The 22,052-nt window shown below is 39.5% G+C and overlaps 1 protein-coding gene across 2 annotated transcripts in view; it reads left to right on the top strand.

The window, feature by feature from the left end:
• LOC128697221 (pre-piRNA 3'-exonuclease trimmer) overlaps nucleotides 1–11,294 on the top strand; it is a 62,330-nt gene extending 51,036 nt beyond the window's left edge. For both annotated transcript variants that reach the window (XM_070104145.1, XM_053788784.1), the window contains 4 exons: nucleotides 5,558–5,654; nucleotides 7,533–7,711; nucleotides 8,991–9,089; nucleotides 11,170–11,294. In XM_070104145.1, coding sequence (XP_069960246.1) covers nucleotides 5,558–5,654; nucleotides 7,533–7,711; nucleotides 8,991–9,089; nucleotides 11,170–11,242 — 448 coding nt within the window. In that variant the 3' untranslated portion in view covers nucleotides 11,243–11,294. The remainder of the gene's footprint in view (nucleotides 1–5,557; nucleotides 5,655–7,532; nucleotides 7,712–8,990; nucleotides 9,090–11,169) is intronic.
• The last annotated feature ends 10,758 nt before the right edge of the window (nucleotides 11,295–22,052 follow it).

The raw sequence follows: 22,052 nt of genomic DNA, 5'->3' as shown, positions 1-22,052 counted from the left end.
CTTTTTCTGAAGGTAATAAAACAAAAAGTACGAAATTTGATGGAAAATTGACAAAATTATGCTCTCGCGAATTTTGATGTGTCAGCGATATTTACACATCGGAGATTTTTCCGACTTTGACTCCCATTTTAGGCCACTTACCTTATTCCAGTCGACCAAATTCTTAGCTATTTCACTAGTATTACTTCTATTCTATCGACTGAGCACAAGAAATCACCATCTCAACTGATGCAACTACAAAATAAAGTGATTGGAAATTGGTAATTTGGCCAGTTTAATGCAAAGTTCAGAATAATCCAGTTTCAAAATAGTGCCCAGAATAAACAATGCAGACATTCCTGGCACTAAACTAACATTTCCTCTGTTCATTAGTTACGTTTTGAGGCTTTACTAATGAATTCCATTTTGATTTTTTATTCACATAATGAATTTTTATTCAAACCAAAAAATAGAAGATTTACTGTCATGCAATATTGTAATAATTGTATAAATAATATCAGTACATTTGTGAACGTATATTAGACCCACTAGCTGGTGTGTGTATTAGACGTGTGAGGTCATTTGTTTACTCTTGAACATCGGCAAAAATTTAACATTTCAACTATTTTGAACTCAGTTTCAAGCCATTTTCAGCACTAAAACCAATCAAAATCATCTCTATTTTTGTAATATGTCTTCCATTCTATCAAATGAGACCAAGAAATCACAAATACAACTATAAAAAGAATATGAAAAAACACTGCAAAGTTACTGTTTTAATTGAAAATTACGGTCTCAGTTTTCTTTCTCTCATTGTGCACTGTGCTGCAGGATTTGTTTTATGTGGTGCACACATACCACATAGATGTATTCTCTCATATCTAGGCCCAAATTTACCACTCACAGCTTATCAGAGTGAGCTGAGCTCATGGCGTAGATCTACGGTTTGTTGAAAAGGGGTTCGTGGAGATTTGATGGTTAGAGTTAAACGCACTTGTTAGATGGTAACACATATATTGGCAGAGTGTGAAGGGAGGAGCCCAGCCTGCCTGGTGTTGCTTGGTAGGTCCAACGGGAACTGAGACCTAGGGCCGGGAGCGTAGCGCTCACATCGGCATCACGTGACATCACACAAACTAGTCACTGGGCCTAGCAAGGGGTTGTGTATGTAAAACATATGGATGGTACTAACTATGATGATAAATTAGACAGATGTGCAACTCTTGGGTATCTTTATTAAGGAAACGTTTCGCCACACAGTGGCTTCATCAGTCCATACAAAGGAGAAGCTTGAAGAACAGGAGTAGAATGAGGTAATCAGTCCCTCAACCTTGAGTCGATGTGGTCAGTCCATCAATCTTGAATAGAATACGGCATACATGCAGAGAAGAAGCTTATAAACCGTAGGCAGGAGAGGTGCAGCAGTCATAGGTGGTGTCACATTTGTTCAGTGTGGAAGTAGGTTGTGCCCAAGAATGAGGCAAGCGTAGGATTCCCAAGTATTAAGATCCCAAGAAGTTGCAGTGTCTGACAGGATTGTAGATGAATGGTTCACAGAGCCGACACGTTAATAAATTAGACACATGTGCAACTCTTGGGTATCTTTATTGAGGAAATGTTTCGCCACACAGTGTGACACCACCTGTGACTGCTGCACCTCTCCTGCCTATGGTTTATAAGCTCCTTCTCCGCACGTATCCCGTATTCTATTCAAGATTGATGGACTGACCACATCGACTCAAGGTTGAGGGACTGATTACCTCATTCTACTCCTGTTCTTCAAGCTTCTCCTTTGTATGGACTGATGAAGCCACTGTGTGGCGAAACGTTTCCTTAATAAAGATACCCAAGAGTTGCACATGTGTCTAATTTATCAACGTGTCGGTTCTGTGAACCATTCATCCACTAACTATGATACTCAGATAACATATACATATATGTACAGGAGATCAGCAACTATGCTGACATAGATCTACGGTTTGGACCCTCAACGTAAAGCCGTAGATCTACAGCACGGACCCTGAAAGGGTTAAGCAAGTGTATTTAGGAATATTTCAACCTATTTCTAATTACTGTATACCTGGAGAGTATACCTAGAGAGAGTTTCAGGGGTCAGCGCCCCTGCGGCCTGGTCTGTGACCAGTTGTTGTTACAGGGATGGTGCTAGGCTTGCTTTTATGTGATTAATGTACTTTTTGTAGTTAAGATTTTCTTTCATATTATTATTATTATTACTGTTATTCTTCTTCTTCTTCTTCTTTCAACAAACCGGCCATATCCCACCGAGGCAGGGTGGCCCAAAAAGAAAAACAAAAGTTTCTCATTTTAAATTTAGTAATTTATGTAGGAGAAGAGGTTACTAGTCCCTTGCTCCCGACATTTTAGTCGCCTCTTACAACACAAATGGCTTACGGAGGAAGAATTCTGTTCCACTTCCCCATGGAGGTAAGAGGAAATAAACAAGAACAAGAACTAGAAAGAAAATAGCTGAAAACCTAGAGGGGTGTGTATATATACGCTTATACAGTGGTCCCTCGTTTTTCATAATTAATCCGTTCCTGGAGGAGCTACTATAAATGAAATTTACGATTTACGAATCAGTTTTCCCCATAAGAAATAATGTAAATACAATTAATCCGTTCCTGACACCCAGAAGTATTAAAACAGAAATTTTCTTTACATGAAATATTCATATAGTACATAAACAATACAATGAGACATGATGAATGAAACATTAACAGCATAACACTTACCTTTATTGGCGATTCTTCTTAGTGTATGGGAGACTGGAGGAGGAGAGAGATTGGATGATTTACAGTTTGGAAGGGGAATCCCCTTCCAGCAACACCTCAGGTACCGATTGCTTCTCTGGGGTTACAGTGGACCCCCGCATACCGTTGGCCTTACATAACGTTAAGTCTGCATTCCGCTACATTTTATCGCTAAGATTTTGCCTCGCATACCGCTAAAAAACCCGCTCAATGCTGTTCGTCCGAGACGCGTCTATGTGCAGCCTGAGCCACGCTCACATGTTCTGCCGGTGGCATTGTTTACCAGCCAGCCTCCGCGGTAACATCCAAGCATACAATCGGAACATTTCATATTATTACAGTGTTTTTGGTGATTTTATCTGCAAAATAAGTGACCATGGGCCCCAAGAAAGCTTCTAGTGCCAACCCTACAGCAATAAGGGCGAGAATTACTATAGAGATGAAGAAAAAGATCATTGATAAGTATGAAAGTGGAGTGCGTGTCTCCGAGCTGGCCAGGTTGTATAATAAACCCCAATCAACCATCGCTACTATTGGTGGTACAGCTGCTGCTGCTGCTGTACCACCGTCAGCTGCTGCTGCTGCTGCACTGTCAGCTGCTGCTGCTGCTGTAGCACCATCAGCTGCTGCTGCTGCTGTAGCACCATCAGCTGCTGCTGCTGTTGTACCACCGTCAGCTGCTGCTGCTGCTGCTGTAGTACCGTCTGCTGCTGCTGTAGTACCGTCTGCTGCTGCTGTAGCATTGTCTGCTGCTGCTGTAGCACTGTCAGCTGCTGCTGCTGCTGTACCACTGTCAGCTGCTGCTGTAGTACCGTCTGCTGCTGCTGTAGCATCGTCTGCTGCTGCTGTAGCACTGTCAGCTGCTGCTGCTGCTGTAGCACTGTCAGCTGCTGCTGCTGCTGTACCACCGTCAGCTGCTGCTGCTGCTGCTGTAGTACCGTCTGCTGCTGTTGTAGCATCGTCTGCTGCTGCTGTAGCACTGTCAGCTGCTGCTGCTGCTGTACCACCGTCAGCTGCTGTTGCTGCTGTAGTACCGTCTGCTGCTGCTGTAGCATCGTCTGCTGCTGCTGTAGCACTGTCAGCTGCTGCTGCTGCTGCTGTAGCACCGTTGTTGGTGTGGCTTATTGAGAATACCAAGAAACAATTAACCCCAGAGGGTTAGCCACCCAGGATAACCCAAAAAAGTCAGTGTCATCGAAGACTGTCTAACTTATTTCCATTGGGGTCCTTAATCTTGTCTCCCAGGATGCAACCCACACCAGTCGACTAACACCCAGGTGAACAGGGAAAAATGCCTGGAACTAGTGCTCATATTGGTGAATTTAAAGCCAGCAAAGGTTGGTTTGAGAGATTTAAGAATTGTAGTGGCATACACAGTGTGATAAGGCCTGTTCTGGAAGAAAATGCCAAACAGGACCTACAGTACTCAGGAGGAAAAGGCACTCCCAGGACACAGTGTCTCATCAGTCATTGCTGCATCTTCAATAAAGGTGTCATTTATTCTTCATTTAGTAGACTAGTACATGCACAATATATATTGTGCATGTACTACTCTACTATTGTGCATGTATCCTTCTCTTTGTGTGTAGGAAAATGTATATTTCATGTGGTAAATTTTTTTTTTCATACTTTTGGGTGTCTTGCACGGATTAATTTGATTTCCATTATTTCTTATGGGGAAAATTCATTCGCATAACGATAATTTCGCATAACAATGAGCTCTCTTGCACGGATTAATATCGCTATGCAGGGGTCCACTGTACTTCTCTTCTCTGTTTCTTAATGCCACTAGGACCACCTTGAGAGTCACTGGAGTCCTGTCTCACAAAGTAACTGTGGAGAGAACTCTGTTTCTGGCGTCTCTTTAACACTTCCCTAAAATGGCCCAAGACTTTGTCACTGTACATATTTCTCACCTTCTTTACCACAGGCTTGGCACTAGGAGCTTTCTTTGAGCCATGGTAGCTTATTTAGTACTTGCAAGCACTAAAATGAGTGGAATATTATGAAATATTTCGTAGGAGCACTTGAGAGGACCTTCACTCACTGGTAAACAATGCCAGACTGGCTGGGTAGGGAGGCCGCCCCGGCTCACACCGTGCGTACGCGTCCTGGACGAACTACTATTCGCAAGTCAACCTATGAAAAGCGAGTCCATGTTTATACGAAAATACCCCTATGATTGGCGAAATTTGCGATTGCCGAGAACTACGAAAAGCGAGGGACCACTGTATATGTATGTGTAGTGTGACCTAAGTGTAAGTAGAAGTAGCAAGACGTACCTGAAATCTTGCATTTGTATGAGACAGAAAAAAAAGACACCAGCAATCCTACCATCATGTAAAACAATTACAGGCTTTCGTTTTACATTCACTTGGCAGGACGGTAGTACCTCCCTGGGCGGTTGCTGTCTACCAACCTACTACCTACAATTATTATTATTATTATTATTATTATTATTATTATTATTATTATTATTATTATTATTATTATTATTATTAACACATTGGCCATTTCCCACCAAGGCAGGATGGTCCGAAAAAGAAAAACTTTCATCATCATTCACTCCATCACTGTCTTGCCAGAGGCACGCTTACACTACAGTTATAAAACTGCAACATTACTACCCCTCCTTCAGAGTGCCGGCACTGTACTTTCCACCTCCAGGACTCAAGTCTGACCTGCCGGTTTTTCTGAATCCCTTCATAAATGTTACCTTACTCACATAAAGTTTGTTAGTTTATAGCTGGTCAGTAGCACCGTGCCAGTTCCACCTCAAGTGTGTAAACTCTGCAAATTTTCCTCAGGTTGCAGCATCGACCTATGAGCCCCCGGGAGCATGTCTTTGCCCTCAAGAACCTAGCCAACCAAGTGCAGATACAGAGGGCGGCAGTTCGTTGTGTGGTAAGGACGCTCTTTTGAGTTCACCATTTTTTTTGCGTTTTGTAAATAAGATACAGCTGGCAGAAGCTGGTCTTACTGTGACAGATGGAGGCCACTGAGGGGCTCTTGATCCAAGGAATTCGAGCTGTCCTTCCCTTGAATGAAATGTGATTGTGCTTCCCATTCCCAGGTGCTGTATTACCCCCTTTGGGTTTAGTGCTTTGCTATTAATCTACTACTACTAATAATAATAATACAGTGGACCCCCAGTTAACGATATTTTTTCACTCCATAAGTATGTTCAGGTGCCAGTACTGACCGAATTTATTCCCATAAGGAATATTGTGAAGTAGATTAGTCCATTTCAGACCCCCAAACATACACGTACAAACGCACTTACATAAATACACTTACATAATTGGTCGCATTCGGAGGTAATCGTTATGCGGGGGTCCACTGTAATAGAGTAATAATAATAATAATAATGAAAGAGATACTTGTGCAACACTTGAGTATCTTCATTGTGGTAATGTTTTGCCAGACAGTGACTTGGAAGATGAGGAGGATTTTGAGGTGATGAGTCCCTCAGCCTGGAGGTGATGTGTTCAGTCCAGGCTGAGGGACTGAGTACCTCAAATTCCTCCTCATCTACTATTTTTCTCAATATTGGACTGAAGAAGCCACTGGCTGGCACAAGTGTCCCATTTTCGACTTATCGGTTTTCGAAACCTATCACAGTAATAATAATAATAATAATGATTATCAGAATTCATATCCAGCCTGTGTCATTATTATATAGTCATTTATTACATTTTAATGTCTAGGACTGTATTGTTTGTTATTAATTAATTGTGTGAAAAAGTAACACAAAATATTAAAATAAAAAGGAAAAGAGGAAGTATATTAACCATCATTCATTTAATCACTGTGTTATCTGATGTGTGTTGATATCACAGTTCAGACTACCTTCCAGACTTCAACAATCTCACTCCTCCTCTAGAGTGCAGGCACTGCACATTCCACCTCCATGACTCAAGTTCAGCAAGTGTATTTAACCTGAGTGTCCTGATATATGTTACCTTGCTAACACTCTAACAGCACATCAGGTCACAAAACTGCTTGCCTCCACTCACTCTGATTTAACACACTCACACAGGCCTATTGGATGTTCAACCCCATAGCACTCAAAACCTCCTGTATCCCCTCCCTCCAACCCTTCCTGGGATGACCCGTATGCCTCTCTGTTTATTATAATATTTTTACAAATAGGATTTCATTATATAGAACATATTTTTTTTTTTTAGTACACCGGCCATCTCCCACTGAGGCAGAGTGACCCGAAAGAGAAGAATTTTTTTTTTTTTTTTACATTGAGTAATTTATACGAGAGAAAGGGTTACTCCCGGTATCTTAGTCGCCTTGAAAAGAATCCTTTCTCTGTAAGCCATGTGTGTCTTAAGAGGCAACTAAAATGCTAGTAACCCCTTCTTCTGTATGAATTACTAAATTTAAAAAGAAAAACCTTATAAAGTTGTGTCTTCTGTTTTTTGGGTCACACTGCCTCGGTAGGAAACGACCAGCTTATTAAAAAAAGTGCTTTTGAGGATCTCTCTACCTTGAGTATTTTGTGCCAACTGTTTAACATTTTGTAAGGTGTTATTATGCATTTATTTTCTTAATATGCACTTAATTGTTACTAGATAGTGTGGTTACTAATATGGCAGAGGATCATGTAAGTTGTAATGTCTGCAGACTTCTGGCAATACAGCTGTGGAGTGAATAATGGTGAATGTGTTTTCTTCTTTGGATCACTCTACATTGGTGAGAAGTCGCTGATGTAGTAAAAAAAAGTGCTTTGTTTTTATATAATCTTAGTTTTCTGCATAAACCTAACCTCAGGCACTGAATGGTCCAGATCCACCCTTGAAGCGACCTCCCTGGCTGGTAGTTGAAGGTCGCAGTAGGTCAATGAGAGTGACCCCTGGGATGGTCTCTCTGGCTCTGGCACAGTACGGGAACCCCGATGTAATCCCTCGCAACAACAACTCGGTCCTAGTTGCTACAACCTCGTGGAAATGGTGAGAGGTCACACACAGCTCCTGACCGGAAAATAGGTTTAATGATTAGAGTTGGTGAAGAATGAGACACTTGTGAAACATTGGGGCATCTTTACTGAGGAAATGATTTGTCCGCCAGCGGCTTCTTCAGTCCATTACAGAGAAGAATGGTGGAAGATTAAAGGAGTTTGAGGTAATCAGTCCCCCAGCCTGGAAAAGATGTGTTCGGTCCATCAGTCTTAATAATTTGCTTAGACTGTACACATGGACTCCTAGTGAAACATATCCTCAATAAAGATTCCCAAATATTTCACATGTGTCTCATTCTTCAACTTGTCAGTTTTATAAACCTTTTGCATCACAAAAAAGTTGCTGTTAAGCACCATTGGGTGAAGGTTTTACCATTTGACCCCATTAAGTGATATCAGTTTCCCCAAATGGACTTCAATGGGAAACTGACTTCAGAAGTGATTCCACCCAAGAAAACTCTCTCCCAGTTAAAGATATCAACGAATTTTTTTTTTTTGTATCGGCTATGCTGGATATTCATTAGTATTTTCAGCTTTTCAGTGTAACTCATTTAGTTCTGGGAGTCATTCTGTAGCTCTTCTTTGCATTTTTTTATCTTGTGTATGTGTTTTTTAAAAGTGTAAGTGCCACATAGCTATTGAATATTTTATTTTTTGGCCTATCATGTATGTATTGCAATCCATTTTTTAGCACGAAATATGTGTTTGGGTCACCCTGCCTCGGTGGGAAACATCTGACGTGTTAAATAAAAAAATGTATGCATGAATGTGCTGTATTGTACATACATGTATGTATATTAACATATCTGCACATTGTGTATAGATGAAAAGATAGTGATGAATCGTATTTTATGTATGGTGTATAGCTGACTCATGAAATCATAACAACTGCAAACAAACCATGGTATGGGTGGGGTTTGAACTCACAGCCATGAGTTCAAGCCCCACCCATACCATGGTTTTCTTAGGGTGTATAAGTTAAAAGATAGTGATGAATAATATTGTGTACAGTTTATTGATAAATAGATGACAATAAATCATATTTTATTATGTACTTTATATATATGAAGGAGGGGTGTTAATGTTGCAGTTTTATAACTAGTGTAAGCGTGCCTCTGGCAAGACAGTGGTTGAGTGAATGATGGTGAAAGTGTTTCTTTTTCGGGATGCTCTAGCTCAATGGGAGACAGCCAGTGTGTTAAAAAAAAGAATATTTTAATAGATATTAATGAATCATTTATTTTTTGTTACTTTTGAATTTTTGTCAACAGCACCAGAGATATCTTGACTGATCTTGCTGAGGACAGATACATGAAAGCTCAACTCTACAAGAAGCTAAGACATTCACCGCTTGTAAGGTCCCTTGCTTGGTACGTATCTGTACACCTCTAAGCTTACTTCATCCTTCATGGGAGGGGGTCTTGATGTTTGTGGAGGGCCCTTGATGCAAGAAATTCAAGCTACCCTTCCCTTCCTTAACTCAAGCCTAATCACCTCCCATTTCCTATGTTCTATATGACCCTTACTGGTTTAACTTTTCTCACGAATGTTGTAATAAAAAAAATGCATATCTCAAAATATTAAGCCTTGATGTGATAGGATATTTTATATGTTATTAGTCAGTTTTGCAGTCACAGTCAGGAATCATGAGTAGATAAATAATTACCTATGACACAGACACCCCTCACATAGGAGAGAGAATCACAGGGCAATGTTTCGGTCTGACTTGGACCATTTACAATGGTCCAGTCTAAATGGTTAAAGTCAAACTGAAATGTCATCCTGGGCTTCTCTCTCCTATGTATGGGTTGTTTGTGTGTTGTTCCAGTCACAGTATTGTGCCTTTTTCTTCTCTAAATACTGTAATTTCCAGCACATAAGACGCACATAAGTTCGTATCCCGAGGTTCCACAGTATTTGGCTAAACTGTAGCCAAGAGTAATAAAACTCCTAAATTATAAAAATATGAATCTGCTACTGTAAATAGCTAGCCAAAATTTATACTTGAGGATCCAACTTACAAACCCAGTTTGTTTCTGGGGATTTAATTTAGATGATCTTCGTTCCTGCTTTTTACCCTCTTATAAGCAGGATGTTCTCTTTGTTTCTTTAAACAAGTTGTGCTCCTTGTGTTTTGGCTGACAAATCAAGTTGTCATTTTTTTCAATTTACAATCAAGTTACTTTGCTGGTGTTTTAATTTACAAATAAGTTACATTTTGATGTTTCAACTTACAAACAAGTTATATTACTGGTGTTTCAACTTACAAACAAGTTACATTCCTGGTGTTTCAACTTACAAACAAGTTACATTCCTGGTGTTTCAACTTACAAACAAGTTACATTCCTGGTGTTTCAACTTACAAACAAGTTACATTCCTGGTGTTTCAACTTACAAACAAGTTACATTCCTGGTGTTTCAACTTACAAACAAGTTATATTACTGGTGTTTCAACTTACAAACAAGCTACATTCCTGGTGTTTCAACTTACAAACAAGTTATATTATTGGTGTTTCAACTTACAAGTTACATTCCTGGTGTTTCAACTTACAAACAAGTTATATTATTGGTGTTTCAACTTACAAGTTACATTCCTGGTGTTTCAACTTACAAACAAGTTATATTATTGGTGTTTCAACTTACAAACAAGTTACATTCCTGGTGTTTCAACTTACAAACAAGCTACATTCCTGGTGTTTCAACTTACAAACAAGCTACATTCCTGGTGTTTCAACTTACAAACAAGCTACATTCCTGGTGTTTCACCTTACAAACAAGTTATATTATTGGTGTTTCAACTTACAAGTTACATTCCTGGTGTTTCAACTTACAAACAAGTTATATTACTGGTGTTTCAACTTAAAGTTGTTTGTATAGAAAACAGTGGTACAAAGGATGATTGTTGAACATGTGTTTATACTAAGTATTAGCAGTTGTAAAAAATGTTACTGGGTCCTAAGTGAGGGACATTTGTAATTTGGAGAGCCTCCTGTATATACAGTGGACCCCCGGTTAACGATATTTTTTCACTCCAGAAGTATGTTCAGGTGCCAGTACTGGCCGAATTTGTTCCCATAAGAAATATTGTGAAGTAGATTAGTCCATTTCAGACCCCCAAACATACACGTACAAACGCACTTACATAAATACACTTACATAATTGGTCGCATTCGGAGGTAATCTTTATGCGGGGGTCCACTGTATATAAAAAACTGTTTAGTGTCGGAAGACATTAGAGTAAATTACTTGGCAACTTGTTATTTAAATTATAACATACGTATTTGAGATGCACCATTGCCTGGTCACAGACTGGGCCGCGGGGGCGCTAATCCCCGAAATCCTCTCCAGGTATACTCCATGTATTTGACATATTTGGTAATAAGCACATAATGATAGTAAATGGTGCGATTATTTTTTTAGTAATAATGATTATTTCTGTTTCTCCAAAAGGTCTGGTGTCGTAATGTCGACTGGGTTAAGTGTGTGGATCGTGTATTCTACTCTCAGAAAGTCATCTTCATAGTCATCCGGTGTACTGTGGTGTTACCACTATGTAAATACATTGCATTTGGCAATCTTGTCTGGTTATCCTTGTCAATGTTATAAATATTTATAATATTTTTTATTTTTTCATTACAAGTCGGCCATCACTAATCCGGCAATCAGTTATGTGGCTCCATCAGTAATCCGGCACTGATTTAGGCTAGCATAATTTCAAATTTCATCATTATACTGACTCAAATTTCAATATTATACTGACTCAGAAATTGTGCAGATGGTTGTAAATTCACAGCAGCAGCAAGCCAGTGGAGGAGAAACCAATGATGAAAATGAGAGAGATGTAGCAGAAAGAGTCTATTGACAAGTTTATTAAGTGTATTTTAACCTAACCATTCTGTAATCCAGCAAACTCACTAATCCGGCACACTACAGGTCCCAATGATGCTGGATTAGTGATGGCTGACCTGTACCATCATTATATACACAGTACACACACATTTTTTTTACCTAACACTCGAATACTTCCCTAAGTCTTACTGCGTAGATGAGTCAAGTGATAGTAGTGAAGATGTTCCTATTTGTATAGTATGTATGCTTATGATGGAAAATTTATAATTTTGAGTAATAGAGTTGTAAGTGCACTACATGCACCTAGTTTTATATTTTGCAACTGATCCTATGACAGTGGATAAAGACAAGTACGTAGTTTGATGTGTGAGAAGAGGGAGCCAGGGGATGCCGATAGTGGCCAATAGTGCAGATAAATTTCATCTAGGAAGGTTCCTTGATACTGGTAAAGGGCTGTTGATCCAGAGAATAAGAGCTTCTCATTCCTTGGGTTATACCTGATTGCCTCTCTTTCCCTAAGGCTCTGTATGACCCTTGTGGATTTAGCACTTCCCCATGAAATAAATACAGTGGACCCCCGCAAAAGTTGGCATCGCATAATGTTAAATCCGCATAGCGATACATTTTATTGCTAAAATTTTGCCTCGCATAGTGCTAAAAAATTCGCTCAACGCGATTCGTCCGAGACACGTCCATGCGGCCTGAGCCAGCCTCACTTATTCTGCCAGTGGCATTGTATACAAGCCAGCCTCCGCGGTAACATTCAAGCATACAATCGGAACATTTCGTATTACTACAGCCTTTTTATAGTGATTTCACCTGAAAAATAGGTGACCATGGGCCCCAAGAAAGCTTCTAGTGCCAACCCTACAGGAATAAGGGTGAGAATTACTATGGAGATGAAGAAAGAGATCATTGCTAAGTATGAAAGTGGAGTGCGTGTCTCCGAGCTGGCCAGGTTGTATAGTAAACCCCAATCAACCATCGCTTCTATTGTGTCCAAGAGAACGGCAATCAAGGAAGCTGTTCTTGCCAAAGGTTTAACTGTGCTTTCAAAACAAAGATCGCAAGTGATAGAAGATGTTGAGAGACTGTTATTGGTGTGGATAAACGAAAAACAGATAGCAGGCGATAGCATCTCTCAAGCGATCATAAGTGAAAAGGCTAGGAAGTTGCATGAGGATTTAATTAGAAAAATGCCTGCAACTAGTGGTGATGCAAGTGAATTTAAGGCCAGCAAAGGTTGGTTTGAGAGATTTAAGAGGCATAGTGGCATACATAGTGTGATAAGGCATGGTGAGGCTGCCAGTTCGGACCAAAAAGCAGCTGAAAAATATGTGCATGAATTCAAGGAGTACATAGACAGTGAAGGACTGAAACCTGAACAAGTGTTTAATTGTGACGAAACAGGCCTGTTTTGGAAGAAAATGCCAAGCAGGACCTACATTACTCAGGAGGAAAAGGCACTCCCAGGACATAAGCCTATGAAAGACAGGCTTACTCTTCTCATGTGTGCCAATGCAAGTGGTGATTGCAAAGTGAAGCCTTTATTAGTGTATCACTCTGAAACTCCTAGAGCGTTCAGGCAAAAGAATGTCCTCAAGGCTAATTTGTGTGTGCTGTGGAGGGCAAACAATAAGGCATGGGTCACTAGGGACTTTTTCTATGACTGGTTACACCAAGCATTTGCCCCCACTGTGAAAAATTACCTAACTGAAAAGAAATTAGACCTTAAGTGCCTCCTGGTGTTAGACAATGCCCCTGGTCATCCTACAGACTTGGCAGAGCGACTTTATGGGGACATGAGCTTCATTAAGGTGAAGTTTTTGCCTCCTAATACCACTCCTCTCCTGCAGCCCATGGACCAGCAGGTTATTGCAAACTTCAAAAAACTGTACACAAAAGCTCTGTTTGAAAGGTGCTTTATAGTGACCTCAGAAACTCAATTGACTCTAAGAGAGTTTTGGAGAGATCACTTTAATATCCTCAATTGTGTAAACCTTATAGGTAAGGCTTGGGAGGGAGTGACTAAGAGGACCTTGAACTCTGCATGGAAGAAACTGTGGCCAGAATGTGTAGACTAAAGGGATTCTGAAGGATTTGAGGCTAACCCTGAGAATCCTATGCCAGTTGAGGAATCAGTTGTGGCATTGGGAAAGTCCTTGGGGTTGGAGGTTAGTGGGGAGGATGTGGAAGAGTTGGTGGAGGAGGACAATGAAGAACTAACCACTGATGAGCTGCTAGATCATCTTCAACAGCAAGAGGCCACACCTGAGGAAACTGGTTCAGAGGAGGGGAGAGAGAAATTGAAGAAGTTGCCTACTTCAAAGATTAAGGAAATCTGTGCAAAGTGGCTTGAAGTGCAAACCTTCATGGATGAAAATCACCCTCAGACAGCTATTGCAAGCCGTGCTGGTGACTATTACACTGACACTGTTGTGAAACACTTTAGGAAAGTCATAAAGGAACGAGAGGTACAGGCCATTATGGACAGATATGTTGTGCGACAGAAGTCCAGTGACTCTGAAGCTGGTCCTAGTGGCATTAAAAGAAGGGAAGCAACCCCGGAAAAGGACTTGACACCTCAAGTCCTAATGGAAGGGGATTCCCCTTCTAAACACTAAAACCATCCAGTCTCCCCTCCTCCCATCCCATCAATCATCACCAGATCTTCAATAAAGGTAAGTGTCATATAACTGTGCATGTTTTCTTAAGTTTGTGTGTATTAAAATTAATATTTCATGTGGTAAATTTTTTTTTTTTTCATACTTTTGGGTGTCTTGCACGGATTAATTTGATTTCCATTATTTCTTATGGGGAAAATTAATTCGCATAACTATAATTTCGCATAACATTGAGCTCTCAGGAACGGATTAATAGCGTTATGTGGGGGTCCACTGTATATAGAAATATTAGAAAGTAGGTTTCTTAATGAGGGTGATGCATGGAAGGCACTACAGCAATGGTATCTAACCTTTTTATGATTACAGACACCCAATGGAATGCCTAATATGTGCCAATACCCCCTTCACTAGACTATCAAAATTATCACGAGTCCTATTGGGTATCTGTATGACTTCAAAAGATGTCAGTAACTTGGTTTTATTTTGCATATGGATAGCTAAGAACAAAATAGGTGACTGTTCAGAGATCAAGTCCCATACCCCCATTATTTGGTTCTCATACCCTCATTCCCCAGTTAAGAATAATAATAATAATCCATTATTTATTAAATTCTCTCCATTGGGAAGTGGAACAGAGCTCTTTCTCTGTAAGCCCTACGTGCTGTATGAGGGGACTAAAATGCCAGGAGCAAGTTGCTAGTAACCCCTTCTCCTGTATAAATTACTAAATTTAAAAAGAGAAACTTTAGTTTTTCTTTTTAGGTCACCCTGCCTCAGTGGCATATGGCCAGTCTGTTAAAAAAAAAAAATATTAAAGTCAGTCGGAGGGAGAACTAAACTCAAAAAGGTGATAAAGAAAGAATTTCACTCTGGGATGATTAAAAATCATAAAATGCTGAATAAATAAAAAAATTTTAGTATATACTTTGTGGGAATTTTTCTAATAAAGTTCAAGAAATGCTGCAGCCCTACAACCCAATAGTGAGGACTGCTGCAGCCCTACAATCTAACAGTGTGGGGATTGACGCAGCCCAACAGATCAAGAAATGCTGCAGCCCTACAACCCAACAGTCTGAGGACTGACATAGCCCCACTGCCCAACAGATCAAGAAATACCGCAGCCTTATAGCCCAACAGTGCGAGGACCGACAACCCAACAGATCAAGAAATACTGCAGCCCTACAACCCAACAATGCAAGGAAAAATACAGCCCAACAGTTCAAGAAATGCCACAGCCCTACAACCCAGCAGTGTCAGGACTACTGTTGCCCTACAACCCAATGGAATGAGGACCAACACAGCCCTACAACCTGGGTACTCCGTGACCTGGTAGACAACGCTTTTGCATCACAGTGTGTCCATGGTTTGATCCCCACCAAGGATTGAAACACTGGGCATGTTTCCTGACACCTGCTGTCGCCATTCACCTAGCAAACAAGTGGTACCTGGGTGTTAGTCAAATGGTCTGGGTGGAATCCTGGGGGAAAAGATTAAAGGACCAAAATGGAAATAAGATAGTCCTGGATGATGCGCTGACTTTCTTAGGTGGCTAATCCTCCGAGGTTAAAAATGCCAATTAAATCTTATCTTACATAGTGTGACTTGTTAATAGTACAAGTTAGACGGTACTAGGACCATTGCAGCCCTTCAAAACAAAGGTACTAAGACCGTCGCAGCCTTACAATATAACAGTATTAGCACTGTCGCAACCTTGCAATATAACGGTACTAGGATCGTCACAATTCTGCAACCCAAAGGTACTAGGGCTCCCAACTTTTCAACACAATAAGACTGTCACAACCCTACAACAACGGTACTAAGACCGTCACAACAACGGTACTAAGACCGTCACAACAACGGTACTAAGACCATCACAACTACGATACTAAGACCGTCACAACAACGGTACTAAGACCGTCACAACAACTGTACTAAGACCGTCGCAACAATGGTACTAAGACCGTCACAATGGTACTAAGACCGTCACAACAACGGTACTAAGACCGTCACAACAACTGTACTAAGACCGTCACAACAACGGTACTAAGACCATCACAATTCAAAATTCAAAATTCAAAATTCAAAGTTTATTCTATATAAAGATTACAATGTTGAATTTACAGAATTTGGTTGTTGTGTGGTTTACATGTAGTTAAATAATGGTTACAGAGTGTACCACTAGAACGCCTAGCATGACTAGGCATTTCGGGCAGACTTAGTTGAATTCTTTATTTTAAAATATTACAAATTATGAGGTAAGTTGGTATTATGCCTAAGTGACTAAATACTAGTTTGTGAGTTTAGCAATGTGAATGCTTTTGTTTTGGCACAGTACATAGTTTCAGTATTGGAGTATCATAGGATTCATTATTTTAAGATTGAGATTAATATTTCTGTTTATGGTCAAATGGGTGAGTGAGTGTAAGTGTGAACCACCAGGTGGTATTCGTGTAGTTAGTTGACAGGGTTTATCAGGGAGATAAGATGTTTTCTAATGGTAGTTTTGAAGGTGATGAATGTGTCTGCAGTTCTAGAGTTCTCAGGTAGGGTGTTCCAGATTTTAGGGCCTTTGACATACATTGAATTTTTGTAAAGGTTTAGTCGGACATGGGGAATGTCGTAGAGATGTTTGTGTCTGGTGTTATGCCTGTGGGTTCTGTCACAACTATCAAGAAAGCATTTTAGGTCAAGGTTGATATTGGAGTTTAAGGTCCTGTAGATGTAGATTGCACAGTAGTAAGTGTGGATGTACTGAACAGGGAGTAAGTTTAGATCTATGAAGAGTGGGGGGGTGTGTTGCCAGGGATGGGATTTAGTGATTATTCTTACTGCAGCTTTTTGTTGGGTTATTATTGGTTTTAGATGTGTTGCTGCAGTTGATCCCCAAGCACAAATAGCATAGGTGAGGTATGGATAAATAAGTGAGTGGTATAGTGTGAGAAGGGCATTTTGCGGCACGTAGTATCGTATCTTGGAGAGGATCCCAACTGTTTTGGATACTTTTTTGGTTATGTGTTGGATATGGGTGCTGAAATTCAGGTTGTTGTCAAGGTATAGGCCTAGGAATTTGCTCTCATTATGTCTGGTAATTAGAGTGTTGTCGATCTTAATGTTAATTTGTGCATGTCCTGCTCTGCTACCAAACATAATATACTAGTAGGTTTTGTCAGTGTTAAGCGTAAGTTTATTGGCTGTCATCTAAGTCGATATTTTGATCAGCTCCTCGTTAACAATGGTGTTGAGGGTGGCAAGATTAGGGTGAGAGATGACATAAGTCGTGTCGTCAGCAAAGAGAATGGGTTTCAGGTGTTGGGATACGTTTGGAAGATTATTGATGTATATGAGGAAGAGCAGGGGACCAAGGACACTTCCCTGTGGAACTCCAGTATCAAGTGGCCGTGTTGTTGATGCTGTGTCTTTAATGGTAACATACTGATACCTATTAGTAAGGTAAGATTTGAAATAGGCAGGCGCATGGCCTCTTATACCGTAATGGTCAAGTTTGTGGAGTAGGATGTCGTGGTCTACTGTGTCAAAAGCTTTTCTTAGGTCAATAAAAATTCCTAGTGGATATTCCTTATTTTCCAATGCTGTGTAAAGCAGATCTAGCATTTTTATGATTGCATCATTAGTGCTTTTATTTTTCCTAAATCCAAATTGGCAGGGGTTGAGTATGTTTTGTGTTGTTATAAATGAATATAGTCTCCTGTGCACGAGTTTCTCAAAGATTTTGGATAGCAATGGTAAGTTTGATATTGGCCTATAGTTGTTTAAGTCTGTAGGGTCACCACCTTTATGTATTGGTGTAACCCTTGCCATCTTGAGTAGTTTTGGGAAGGTGCTAGTTTCTAGTGACTTGTTAAAAAGTAATGAAATAGCATGCGAAAGGATATGGGCCGCTCGCTTGTACAGTAATGGTGGGACATTAGACAGATTCCCTGAGTTGTTTTTAAGTGACTTTATAATCTCGGTGACTTCCGAGGGCTCAGTTGGTGCAAGATAGAAGGAATTTGGGAAATTCCCATCTAGGTAGTCCCCGGCATGGGCATTAGTATGTGGGATTTTATTGGCGAGATTAGATCCTATGGTTGAGAAGAAGTCGTTTATCTTGTTAGCTGTGTCAGTGGGATGCAGTGGTGTTTCATTAGGTTTAGTTAGGACAATATTCTTGTTTTTTTTCAGTTTGTGGGTCCCTAGAATCTGAGAGAGTGTTTTCCAGGTCTTTTTTATATCTCCTCTAGTGTCTGTGAATCTACTGGAGTAGTATAGTTGTTTGGCTTTCTTTATTACTTTGGTGAGAACTGATGAATAGTGTTTAAAAATATCTTTGTGTATTAAGCCCTGTCTATATTGCTTTTCATATTGGTGTTTCTTGTCAATGGATTTCAGAATGGTGCTGGTTAGCCATGGGCAACCAAGCCGTTTGTTTGTGATCTGTTTCGTTTTTATAGGACAATGTTTGTTGTATAGTCTAAGTAATTTGTTAAGAAAAATGTCAGTCCAGTCATCAATACCATTGGCCTTGGAGAATTCTGTAGGCCAGTCAACAATCTCTAGGTCAGTTATGAACTTCCTTATTGAGGCCTCGTCATGGAGTCTAAATGAGACTTTGTTGTATTCAAGTGGTTGTTTATTAATGTTTGTCAGGAGGAAGGTAGGGTAGTGATCTGTAGTGCTATCTGTGATTATCCCTGATTTTAGGGGGGCTAGTATATTGGTCCATATGTGGTCTATTATGGTTGCACTTGTCTCAGTGAGCCTGGTTGGTTTAGTTATTGTTGGTATGAGAAGTGTGTTGTTCATATTGTTGATGAAATCAGTTACAGGCTGATCATCTAGTAAGCCAAGGTTGATGTTGAAGTCTCCAGCTAAGAGAAGGTGGTGCTTATTCATTTGTCTGTTTGTTATTAGTGACTTTAATTTCTCACTGAAATTTGGGATGTTTGTGTGAGGTATCCGGTAAATGGCACCGATTGTTATAGGTGTCTTAAGGTTTTTTACAGTAAAATTAGCAAAAATGTATTCCCCATATTCATCACTAAAGCAAGTGGTGCTAATACAAGATAATTGGTTAGAGTAATAGATTGCAATACCACCCCCAACTTGGTTTGGTCTGCAGTTGTGAATTGCTGTGTATCCTGGTAGAGGGTAGATATCTATTGTGACCTGCTTAAGCCAGGTCTCAGTAAGAATAATGCAGGAGAAGGGTGTCTTTAGTGATTCATGGAGTGCCAGGAGGTCATCATAGTGTTTGCTTAAGGACCTGATGTTGTAGTTAAGTACTGATAGGCTTTTAGCATTGTTTAGGATAGTGCTGGCTTGTGATGCTGTGTAATAAAGGCAGTTACTTTCCAATAGGTTTTGATTGGGTGTCAGATTATGGAGGTTTAGATCAGGGTCAACGTGATCAATCATCTTCTACGTTTAAATTATGGTTATTTATATCCTGAGTTGTGTGTTGAGTTCTAGTACTGATATCTGTAGTGGTGGGAAGCTTGGATAAGTATATAGCTAGAGTATTTTGGTCATATAGAGTATAGTCACTACTACACATAATGAAGTTGATGTTGTCTATGTGTTGTGCTGGAATGAACTAAAGTACAACTAGGTATAAACTAGTAATATAAAAATACAAATTTAAAATAGAACAAGACTCTCACTTGTAATTGCACTAAGGTCTAATATAATGACTTTTGTGGAGTCTATGTTTTGAGCTAGAATGAGCTATAGTACAACTAGATTTAATCTAATAATATAAAAATACAAATTAAAAATAGCACCAGTCTCTCACTAGTAATTGCAATATGTTCTAATATAATGAATTTGGTATTGACTATAGTACAACTGAGTTTAATCTAATAATATAAAAAAGGCACAAGACTCTCAATTGTAATTGCACTAAGGTGTTATATAAGTTGTTTACAAGAATTAGAGTATAACTAGATTTAAATTGACAAGATAAAATATACAAGTTAAGGTAGCAAAAGAATAAAAAAAGTAGAAAAAAAAAATATATGAGGTAGTTGGTACTAGTTAGCAAAAGATAGTTAAGGGCCTTGAACAATAATATAATTGAAATATACACTAATTGCACACACAATATAGTCACTAAGATATGAAAACAATCTTAGAGTAGGAATTATAATATAAACTTATAATATAAAAATACAAATTGAAATGGTACTTGCAATTGCACTAGTCTGGTATATGTTGTTGACAAGATCAAGAGTATAACTAGATTTAAATTGACAAAATATAATTCACAATTAAAGTACCAAAAGAATAATAGTAAAAAATAACAATGGTAATGTCTTGGTTATAATATGATAGTAAGATGGTAGACAGGTACACAGGTACACAGGTACAAAGGATAATATAAAGGTTGGGGTTGAATATACAAACTTGAAAATTTGGCAACAAAATGTTATGGGAAGTATAAAATAATGTTTAATGTACAAAAGTAAAATTGACTGGTAGTAAATATGGTGTTTAATAAAATTTTAGTAAGTAATAATGATTACAAAAAAAGTGAAAAAGTAATGTTTATTTCATTCAATATTGCACTGGTAGTTATACTAGAGGTTATATGGCAGTACAAGGTAATTAAGAGATAAGATAAGATAAGATTTTGTTCGGATTTTTAATCCCGGAGGGTTAGCCACCCAGGATAACCCAAGAAAGTCAGTGCGTCATCGAGGACTGTCTAACTTATTTCCATTGTGGTCCTTAATCTTGTCCCCCAGGATGCCACCCACACCAGTCTACTAACACCCGGGTACCTATTTGCTGCTAGGTGAACAGGACAACAGGTGTAAGGAAACGTGTCGAAATGTTTCCACCCGCCGGGAATCGAACCCGGGCCCTCCGTGTGTGAAGCGGGAGCTTTAGCCACCAGGCCACCGGGCCTGATAGTAAATGTGGTATTAAAACAGGTAAAGGTAATTAGACAAGTAATGGTTATTAAATGTCAAAAATGTTAAGAGTAAATTGAAATTATAGTAAAAATGATAATTATTAATTTTAGTAAGTAATATCAATTGATAGTATTTAAAAAAATATGAGGTAGTAATATGGACAGAGAAAGTATCAATTCAGCTAATGTTTAAGCAAACAATAGTAAATAAGAAAATTACATAAGGTGACTTATGCTTACTAGTAAAGTCACAAAATGAGGTAGTTGATTATTTAATTACTAAGAGATTGTACAATGAAATTTGAACAATAATGGAGCAAAACATTCACTACACTACGTAGGCTTTTAAGTTGGACATTGTTTAGTTATTCTCTGTAAGATTAGTATCCCTGAGAAATTGTGATAGATCATTCTCGTTCGTGATTGTGTACAGTTGACCTACATTTGTTTTCCTAACTAAGACCGTCACAACAACGGTACTAAGACCACAACAACGGTACTAAGACCGTCACAACAACGGTACCAAGACTGTCACAACGGTGCTTAGACCACAACAACTGTACTAAGACCGTCACAACGGTACTAAGACTGTCAACGGTGCTTAGACCGTCACAACAACGGTACTAAGACTCACAACGGTGCTTAGACCGTCACAACAACGGTACTAAGACCGTCACAACAACGGTACTAAGACTGTCACAACGGTGCTTAGACCGTCACAACGGTACTAAGACCACAACAACGGTACTAAGACCGTCACAACAACGGTACTAAGACTGTCACAACGGTGCTTAGACCGTCACAACAACGGTACTAAGACCGTCACAACAACGGTACTAAGACTCACAATGGTACTAAGACCATCACAACAACGATACTAAGACCGTCACAACAACGGTACTAAGACCGTCACAACAACGGTACTAAGACCGTCACAACAACGGTAC

The sequence above is a fragment of the Cherax quadricarinatus genome, chromosome 89, assembly GCF_038502225.1.
Source record: "Cherax quadricarinatus isolate ZL_2023a chromosome 89, ASM3850222v1, whole genome shotgun sequence".
NCBI lineage: Eukaryota > Metazoa > Arthropoda > Malacostraca > Decapoda > Parastacidae > Cherax > Cherax quadricarinatus.
This window is presented reverse-complemented; position numbering and strand designations above follow the sequence as displayed.